A 10687-nucleotide genomic window follows, 5' to 3' on the forward strand; every position below is an offset into this window, starting at 1 on the left:
TTACTATCTTCAACCTTTTTACTTTATTCCACAACTTCACATAGTCTTACTAAGGGCATTTCATGTTCTCTCTTTAGTGCTTTTATTTATTCATTCAGATTGTTGTTTGTTTCCAATAGATTTTCTATTGCTACATCAGATTCACTGGATCTGCCTTCATCACATAAGTCCTCAATGCTTTCTTCTCAATATTATGTGTCATTTTTTTGGATTTCTGTCTCCTTCCATCTTTTCAAGATTTTCCTTAGTTCTTCCTTTGCAACCTTAACTTGTTCCAATGCAATCTACAAATCAAGCTTCTAATTCTCAATCACCTTTCCCAATCTGTAGGCTTCCATCTCCAAGATCTTTGAATCTCAAGTGGTTAGATTTCTTTCTTAAAGAACTTGGCTCTGATACCAATTGTTACAAATCTAATAGGAAAGTGAGATGTTGGGAGAGGTGAATCAGGATCTCCAAAATGCTTACCACTTCAGACATAATCCATACTCAACATAAATCACCATACACCCCAACCATGCAACAGTATATAATAACATGTAATATGAGATTTAACATCTACTAGCATGAATCAAAACCCATAAACAAGTAATCAACACTTGACACAAGATTTGGTAACTCAAAAACCCTCCAAAGTGAAGGTAAAACTATAGTGGGGATGCCACTCACAATATCTTCACTAAGTTATAGTAACAAACTTTTTGTTAGGGCTACAATTTGATCACTTTTGATGATCTACACTATGAGGGGTCTGCTCTGCTAAAAACATACAAGACTGTTAAATCTTCCTTTACAAAAGGATTAAACTTCAAAATTGAGTACTCTATTAGGATATTTACAATAGGTTTGTTAGGACCACTCTGTTAAGAGATTCACTTGATACACTGATTAGAGTGTACCATTACCTTGATCCTTTAGTTTGTACTGCTTTGATGATATCAAATCTTCTCTATCCAATATTTGCTCACCTCACTATGTCTGATTTGCAATAATTTCTCTCTAAACTACTTGATCACCTTTAGTCCTTCACAACTCATTGATTCTCCTTTAGCTTCACATACATGAATTCCTTCAACTCACAACCTCTCTCTATTAATTCTATCATGAAACCTTGCTAAAATAGTCATCTCAAGAAGCTTCTAGATCAAAATCAATGATTCTCATTAATCTTTTTTTTCGCATAACCTTTCCAATTGTTTGATTGGTTCTTTCTCTTGCACAAGGATTAGGGATGTGGAATTATAGGCATAATGACCTCCTTGTTCTTCACATAGATTGTAGAAACATAATTTTCTTAGAAAAATGGTTTACATAAGATGTTTTTCCATTCCAAACTCATATAAACAAACTGCATAACTCAACATATATTACCTCTAACACTTGGTCGTGCTTAGTTCTTCTTGCTGATCCTCAACATATACAATGCTTGGCTTAAACTATTTTCTTTATGAATTGCTCACCTCATATAGCACTTAGCTTATATGATGTATTGCCTTCTGGATAGCTCAAAAACCACTAAATGCTCAATGACTATACATTGCTCTGGACAAATTGAACTCGTGCACTTCTTCTCTTTGTATCTTGACCTTCATTGTGGCTTGGCCATAGTGTTGACCGACCAACTTTGGCTTGTGAATGACTAAGTGCTTTGCACTAATAGACAACACCAAGATTTCCTTTAGGATCAATACCTTAATATGATATTATATACTAAATGATTTTTAAATCATATGTGGTAAGAATATATAGAAGATATATGATAGATATAGAAAAGATAAGATAGACAAGAGTAGAGACTAAGATACACCATTTGCATGGTTATGTACTAAAACATAAGGAGTTATAAGAGTTTATATGTCTTCTATGGATGAACAAATGTTTATTTATATTGATGGAATATATATTAATATGCTATCTATTTTGTTAACCTAGTTTATCCTTTAAGGTATATAATTACTATATCAAAGATCATGTGATACAAATATCTAATGATACAACCCCATTTGTCTTGCTTATAAGTATCAAACCTAATACTGAAAAAATGATAAAATATTTTATTGTGTGAGCTGAAGTATAACATTTTACAAATTTCCAAATAAATTGTGCCCAAGTGTTTTCATAATGTTTAAAGTGCATAAGACAATACTTACAATAATGTGATGCTCTAATAACTTCTTATACAAATCTATTTACTCCTTTCTCTTTTAAATACCCTTTTCATGTGTCTCTCTCATAACAATAATAATGTAAGAATTCTCTTTGAATATGCAACCCTAGATGCTCAATCACAAAGCTTTGGTGTACAAGTTGACAAGAAATATTTGGCTTCTAAGATTGGTTCTTTTTTAGAAAATACAAAATTTGAATTTTGAAGAAAAGATATGAATGCATGTGTGGTTAACTCTAGGGTCCACAATTATAACCACAATCATATTTATATTGAAAAAATCTCACAAGAATTATATTGTCTCAATTATGAAAACAAATTATCAACAATTTAATGAGATAAGCATTGAGTTCAAACCCACAATATACACAATATGAAAAGTAAATAATATAAAAATATGTTTAAAACAAAATGAAAAGAAAAATAAAGCATTTAAAAATGTAAAATATTCACTCTCTTCTTTTAGAATATTTTATATTTCTAATGAACAAGATAATGACGAGTGTAACAGAATATGAATACAATAAAATAAATCACAACCACATAAGTCAGCACTAAGAGATAATGCATCTACGAAACAAATCATAAAATAACTTTCAATATTACTATCAAATTGCTTAAACAGCTAGTATTCTACGAATCACTTCATACAAGAACAAGAACACCAGTGAAAAATAAAAGTAAGTCATGATAGTCATCGTGTCATAAAAAATCCCTTATCATTATTAAGTACAGACATACTCCACCAACATTATTAAACAACATTATGCCTGCCTGTTGTGCATTTGTACAATGGCTGATTGGAAAATAAGAAGCAGGCAAAGCAGATGAAAAATAACCAGCAAGTAGTCTAACAATCCTATTCTTGACAACATGACAAGGAAAATAAAATCTTATCCTCGTCCATTATAGTATTACAATGGGCAGAGTTCAAATCCCACATAGTGTAGAGCATATTTTGTATACATAGTAAGATAATGAAAGCATATTTTGTAGATCAAACCCCACAATTAGTGCAATCGCAGGCCTTGGGAGTGAAAGCACATACACCATAAGGCTTGTCTGGAAGGCCGCATGTTATGGAGTAACAGCAAGCAGATGTAGTGCATATGCTCTTATTGCTTCCACTGCCACAACATGTACACCCTGAACATAGCTGAAATGGTGCTAACTTTCTTCTCTTCTTATCACTTTCCCATGCCCAAGGCAAATACTTTATCTCTGAAACTGGGATCATCTTCATATCATTTTTATTCTCAATAGTCTCACTCTGGTTAGCCCTTATCTTCCCCTCATTCACAGCCTACAAAAATTGCACAACAAAATTGTTCATAGTAAAAAGAATAACAACATAATAACCATTTAAGCTCTCTCGAATAATAAAAATCATAGAGACCCATTAGAGGAAACTTAGACTCATTAGAAATCAATAAGAAGAGACTAGGAAATAAAGCCAGGGAATAGTAACAGTTCATGATGGTGTTAGATTCTATGACCAATTTTCGTTTATGGCTGTTTCCGGACCGTACTTAATAACCCATTATCGGAAATACTTATAATCTAATCTAAAAATATATACTCAAGATTTACAAGAATAGTGAACATCATATAAACCCACAAGAAGAAACCTGAAATCCTTACAAATCAATGAGAAGAAACTTAAAGTTACAAATAGAATTTTGACAGTTCATGGACATAAATTCTATGAAGTTTTCCTTTATTGATGCTTTCGATATGTTCTTTGACCTATCATGGACATGAAAGAAAAGAGAAATGGAGCATGATCCATCGATGAAGATAAATGCCTGCAAACTAATATAGAAACCTACAATCAAACTTCAAAGTAATAATATACATTATAGAAACCCAAAAGAAGAAACTTAGAATCCATGGTAACAATGAGAAGAAACTTAGAATTAAAAACCACGAAGAAACTTAGTATTAAAAAACAGAAAATCTAAAAGTTGGACAATTCATGATGTTAAATTGTATAAACTATTTTTTCTATCGACATTTCAAGCTATACTCTATGACCCATCATCACAATAAGCATGAAAAGAAAGAGAAATAAAGTATGATTCAAAATGTTGGCACTTCATGAGATATACAATCAAGCCTCATGAAATTCTTAGGGTTTTTTCATTCTCCTTTTTTGACCCTATTTCTCAAATCCAACATGAAAAATAAGACCACACAAGCATTTCTCTCACAATTAAAATCTCTGCAAGTGAACAAATCAGAGGTTTATTGATTGAAGGTATGTGCCAACATACCTGCTGATCTTGTGCTACAGTAAACCATGTATTGAAATCTGAGAAATTGCAAAGAATCCCATGTCAATATAAAAACCAAGTACAAAACCAAATTCAACCTCACAAACAGATCTACAATCCATTACCCAAAGACTCACCTGAGAATAGCCAGAAGACCAAAAGGAGGAGAATGGCATGATAAAGAAATCCAAATCCATGAGCTTTGGCAGCCATTGAGGGGGCAAGAGAAATCCAAATGAAAGGAGGAAGGAAGGAAGAAAGAAAGAGGGGGGTGAGGTGAAAAGAAAAGAAGAAAGTATGTCAGCAAACAAGGCAATGGGCATCCCAAGCAAATAGAAATGAAAATGAAAATGTCCTTGTGCTGATGTGAAGTAGAATGGGCCCCCATGAATAGATTCTTGAGTTTTAGTGGAACTCCTCTCGTATTCCACCAGCTGGAGATGAGAGGAGACCACATTCATTTTCCCATCTTTCATTTTCATCTGCTTGTGAATCTTCCCACTTCGAGTGGCACTCCTTCTTCCCCACGTCCACTCCCCTTCCAAACTTATCATGGATTTTTTGCCTTTCCTCACCTTACATCTCAGATTTTTTTAAAAATTCAAAAGAGCTGTAGCCACCACGTGGATTTCTCAATCATAATTGAGTGGGCTTTTGCTTTTTCTATGTTTTGACCCGTCCACTCATTTACAATGCCCTGTGAAGTCCGTGCCCCTCGTGAATCATCATCCTCTTTGTCAATTGAAAGCATAAAAATAATGGTAAAGTCTTGCGAATAGAACATACGTCTCCTTCCTAGATTGTCTGTACTCACGCTTGGATTTGTTGAGAGGATTGTCATCTTGTCTGCCTACAAAATGTTCCAACCACTCCCACTCCCCTTTCCTTAGTGGGAGGACTCTTTCCAAACGTTGACGCAAGAGAGGGTTCAATGTGTAAACAAATGAAATTGCTTGACATGAAGAAGAGTCCAAGTCAATAATGACTATATATATATATTGAGTGCCTCATGTGTTTGGAAAATTCATTTGATTTGAGTAAGTCTTAGGAGCCAATCTTGTTGAATACAAAGCATCATTATCATAAACAATGAGGTGAGGTTGTACATCATAGATAATTTAGTGGAATGAATATCCCTTTATTTGTGGTATATGTCAAGATTAAGGTCATATAATTTATAATTGTATGTGAAGTTTAAGATTGTATAAAAATATTAGTGGGCCCTTCATATATTTGGGAAGTTCGTTCGATTTGAATGAGTTTAAGAATTGGCCTTTTTGAATACAAGGCATCAATATCATTAAAAACAAGTCATGATTGTCTCAGGTAGATAATTTAGTGAAATGGACACCCCTTAATCTTTGGTAAATAATGTAATAAATGTCATTCACAACATTGTGCAATTTTTTCTCTATTTTGAGTATTCGCTCATTGGGAGTCAATTTTGTTGCATGCAAGACATCAATATCATAAGCAACGAGGCTGTGATTGTGTCCTAGATAACTTAGTGGAATAGACCTACCACCTAATATGTAGTAAATAATGTAATAAGTTTCTTTTGCAAAGTAGTGCGGAGTTCTCTCTATTTGAGTGAGATTATTGGGAATCACTCATGTTGAATGCAAGACATCAATATCATAAACGGTGAGGTTGTGATTGTGTCCAAGATGATTCAATGAAATGTGTACCCCTCAATCAGTGGTAAATAATGTAATAAATGACATTCACAACACAATGTAATGGTTGAGATGTAGCATTATTGTTGTAGCTATCAATGTTTAATTAAACCCACAATGGGATATTGCAATCACAAATATTATACCCACATTAACACATAATGTTCATGGGTTTGAACCATTATGTTTTTGGGCTCCATGTTGGTGACTTAACCCTCCAAACCTTTGTTAGATAATGTGCTCTTGTGTTTTGTGCCCTTATTGAACAATTGAACTTGTAGATTTAGATTATTCATGTTAGTGTAATTTATTTATGGCACATATGAGGTCCCTCATTTGTTGTGTCACTAGCTATGTTAAAAGCTCACATGTTATTTATTGAATTTTTTTTAAAAATATGATAGAAATTAAGTTTTGAATAATTAGAAAGTACAAAACATAGCTCTTTAAATCAAATAAACTATATAGAAATGAACAAATAGAATAGTTTTTCAATAAAAAAATTTAATAAATAAAATTAAAAGAAATAAGATTCTGTAGCAAGCAAAACTACAATGCCCATCTATACAAAAATCTATATAAAAGACATAAGAGAGATCATTTCGAAGTGACTATTTCTTTGGAATTATAGTAAAAGATAGATGTTTAGCAAATGATACCTCATGATATCTTTTACATAGATCTTGTAAAGATAAATATGCTAGTTCTTAAAGAATATCTAAATTGAGTTTGTATCAATACACAATTTTTTGTTGTATATTTTATTTTTATAACATTTATGATATTTATGTTCTTGAGAGTTAATACTATAATTTATGTCAAAGCAAGTAAAATATCTCAATAAAGATGGACTAAGGATTTGAATAAACCAAATTGCTATCTAGTTTTTTTAATCTTAGCAATTAAGACTTTGAGTATATATTATTTTAGTATTTTTTGTTATTTAAAACTAAGAAGAATTATAAGACAATATAAATATCAAAACACTCCTTAATAATAGTTACTCAGTTGGGAAAGGTGATTAAGGGCTTCTCCATTAACCTTCATTCTAAGGTCAAACAACCACATTACCAAATTCTCTACTACCTATTGGGGTTACTCTTTAATAAGGATCCTAGACTATAATTCACAGTTGTTGATCTATATTCTTTGAATATTACCAATTCTCTTAAAAACTCATAAACTATATTGTTCTGTTAATCATAGTAATGACTTTGGATTGCTTACATGTTTCCTTACAATTATAGAATCTTGTATTTATTGGGACGGAGATTTTTAAGCTAATTTATTTGTTACTCAATGGATTGATGCATCTTTAAGAGTTAATAGTGACTCCTCAATGTTGCTAAGGACACCTAGAATATCAAAATAACCTCTACAAGAGTAAAATAACAAGAATAGCTTGTAGCAATACTATTAGACTGATTTATTGATTGAGCATTGGTTGAATATGAAATCCACAATGAGTGACTTTTCTTGTAATGTTAAGGTTCACAAGTAGGATTAGATAAGGTTGTAGCATATGGTTTAGTAATATGTTATGAGATAGTTACCTATATTAAAAATTAAATGGCCTATTGAACTAGAATGAAGTAAAATTCATAAAGATAATCTATGTGCTGGGTATGTGCAGGATCATGGTGTGCCAAAAAGTGGCGATGTGAAAAAAAGAGAGTTTGAAGATGCCTAAAAGCGCTTCAAAATCCACTCTGACTTTTTTTTACCTATCTAGGAACCAAACTTGGAAGGTTAAGCCGAGCCTTATCGGATATTCGATTTTAAATCAAATATCCGACTAATAATTATAATCATATAATAGTATGATATGTTATTTAATATTATTATTATTATTTAATATTATTATTTACTTAATGATATTATTATTATAATAATTATTATACTATAATATAATAATAATAATATTATTATATTATAATCGTATAATATTATACTATAATAATAATATTATAATGTATTATATTATAATAACATATTATATTATTTCATATATTATAATATATAGTAATGTAATATAATATATATATAAGATATAATATAATAATAAAAAGTAATATCTTATAATATAATATATAATAAAAAAGTATAATATATTATAAATTATAATAATATAATATAATATTATTATTATTATATAATATAATATTTTATATTATAATATATAGTAAATTAATATAATAAATATAAAATATAATATAAAAATATATAAAATGTAATATATATTATATATTATATGTTATATTATATATATTGTACTCATTTTATGTTATTGTGCCATATCGGATATTCGATATAGTATCAGATATCCGATACCTGTACATTGGATTAAATAAAATCACAGACCCACGGGCCCTCATTTTATGTGAATTTGGGGCTAGTATTGCCATAATGGATCGGATATCAGATATCAAGTATGTTTCCCCTCCCCCCCCCCCCCCCCTTTGACTCATTTTTAACCTAAATTTAATAGATTTTAACATGATTTTTGTTTGTTTTAGTTGAATCTAGGGTTTTTTTGACAAAAATGGTTAAAATTTATATTTTTTTAATATATATTACGTTTTGCAATTCAATAGGAATGGCTGATCAAAATGATGACACTGAGGCAGGGAATAATATTCCTCGTAACCCACCACCAAACGATCCAGTATCCCCACAAAACCCTCCACCAAATGATCCTCCACCTCCTTAAAACCCTCCTTGAATCAAGGATTTGATAAATGAAAATCTCACTGAGTTGAGAGGTTTGCATAGAACATACAATAATGTACCTGCACTGGCTCCTATGTTATCCACGTCAAACACCATAGTGGATAACATTGAAACCCTTACAAATCAACAAAATGACGCTCTTCGTTGGCGTGATGAAATGCACTAGATGTTTGATGATGGTTTGGATTATGACGAGGTCGCGGCCCTCAACATAACCAACGACAATTTAGCTAGCCTTTTTGCTAACCCAAAAACGGGTATACCAGTTGACCCAAAAAAAACCAAACTATTGATTAAATGGTGCACAAATGACGCCATACGTGCAAATTTTTGGACCTTTGGTGGATGGTCTTTGATATCCCTCCACATGGCAATTTAGACATACCATTTTATTTCCTTAGAAAATTATATGCAGAATTTGTGTTGAAACTTAAAGTGAACTATTGGAGCATGAAGCCCAACATGGGCTTAGGACTAGGAGCTCCTCAGGATAGACCCTCTTCCTAGCAGAAGAAACTTGGCACTTTTGTCCCCCCCCAATATCTCCCCCCCTCCTCGAGTGCAACATCCAGATATTATGGAAGAGGCTAGCTCTCAGACCATTAGAGCCATTCATAGGCTGAGTAGCCTAATGATATCTCAGGCTAGGTCAGTCCTGCCTCCTTGTGTTGATGATGTTGGTGCCAGTTCATCATCGGCTAGCTCATCACACGTTTGTGTGCCTCACACTTGCATTACATGCAAGAATATTTTCTTGGGTCCCATAGGTGATTTCTTGAGTATCATTTTGTATTAGATGAGGATACACCAGACGCACGTGCAGAGGCTACAAACCCTGATGTGAGAGAGGAGGGGAATGCAGAGGCATGGACTCCTTCGATGTCAGTACGTGTATACATTTTTTTGTTATGACATATGTGATTTAAAGTTAATTTTTATAATAGAGTAATCTTAATTTTTAAGCCATACTGACTTTTACATGTATGTGATCTTCATTCATGTTTAGTTGATGACTGAGGAGGAGCTCAAATAGACAGATGATGCTACACTCTTGGCCATTTCATTTGGCCTTGAGACATCTACGGTACATTATTTTGTGTTCGCATTTTTTTTCTATTTGATATTGTATCATATATGGTTGCTAATCTTTCTTTTATCTTGCAGATACCACCTGCCCTGGGGGGACAAAGTGCGGGGGGTGAGCCAGCATGCATTGACAAAGAAAAGGTAATTAGATGTTTTCTAATTGATTAAATATTGATGCATTCTTGTAAAATGTTTGTGGTAATCTCATTTAATTACATTCTTTATTGTATATAGGGTGTGGCTACTGGTGATGAGCCTGTACAGATTCAACGTCCTAGATCATCAGGGATTTTCATTTGCACAGAGAGCCCCATTGTATGTATAAGTATTATTTATTTTTTATTTTTTTAATTGATGCAGAGGAAAGTATGATTGTTTTTCTATACAATTTCTGTGATTTTTTCCGTACCAATAATGATTCATGTCTTGCATATGTTCATTACAACTTAAATAGGCTTATATGCACCTGTCCAACCGACCAAGTTGGTTACAAAGGTTTATTTAATCAAACAAATAACAAATTACTACTTTCCCTCCAAAACTAATATGATCGTTTGAATTTGAAATTCAAATTTCAAACTATAGTTTTTATGCATTCTCTGACTTTCTTAACTATTCCATTGACTCAAAATTGGTCATATGGATTTATTAAATGCAACTAAGTATGAAACTATCCTAAGACTACCCCATATGGCTCTTTTGGCCATTTTACATCATGTTGCCCTTAGGTCCTTACTAGGACTTTTATGACTTTT

The 10687-nt window shown here is 32.2% G+C and overlaps 1 protein-coding gene across 1 annotated transcript; it reads right to left on the minus strand.

Annotated features, from left to right (window-relative positions):
* Window positions 1-2869: 2869 nt before the first annotated feature.
* Window positions 2870-4767, minus strand: LOC149548442 (uncharacterized). The gene is made up of 3 exons (XM_089792510.1): window positions 4578-4767; window positions 4441-4478; window positions 2870-3470 (listed from the first exon to the last, which is right to left on the minus strand). Exons 1-3 carry the CDS (start codon window positions 4651-4653, stop codon window positions 3165-3167), a joined length of 420 nt encoding a protein of 139 aa, XP_089648636.1. The 5' UTR covers window positions 4654-4767; the 3' UTR covers window positions 2870-3164.
* Between the last annotated feature and the right edge of the window lie 5920 nt (window positions 4768-10687).

Source organism: Cupressus sempervirens, chromosome 7 (assembly GCF_028749045.1).
Source record: "Cupressus sempervirens isolate cs-2001-9-10 chromosome 7, ASM2874904v1, whole genome shotgun sequence".
Classification (NCBI taxonomy): Eukaryota; Viridiplantae; Streptophyta; class Pinopsida; order Cupressales; family Cupressaceae; genus Cupressus; species Cupressus sempervirens.

Excerpts from the sequence above, each read along its gene's own strand:
- LOC149548442 (XM_089792510.1), bottom strand. The coding sequence starts at position 4,653 with ATGGCTGCCAAAGCTCATGGATTTGGATTTCTTTATCATGCCATTCTC. Across the intron at positions 4,479-4,577 it reads GGTCTTCTGGCTATTCTCAG|ATTTCAATACATGGTTTACT; the intron begins GTGAGTCTTTGG and ends GCAATTTCTCAG. Across the intron at positions 3,471-4,440 it reads CTGTAGCACAAGATCAGCAG|GCTGTGAATGAGGGGAAGAT; the intron begins GTATGTTGGCAC and ends CAATTTTTGTAG.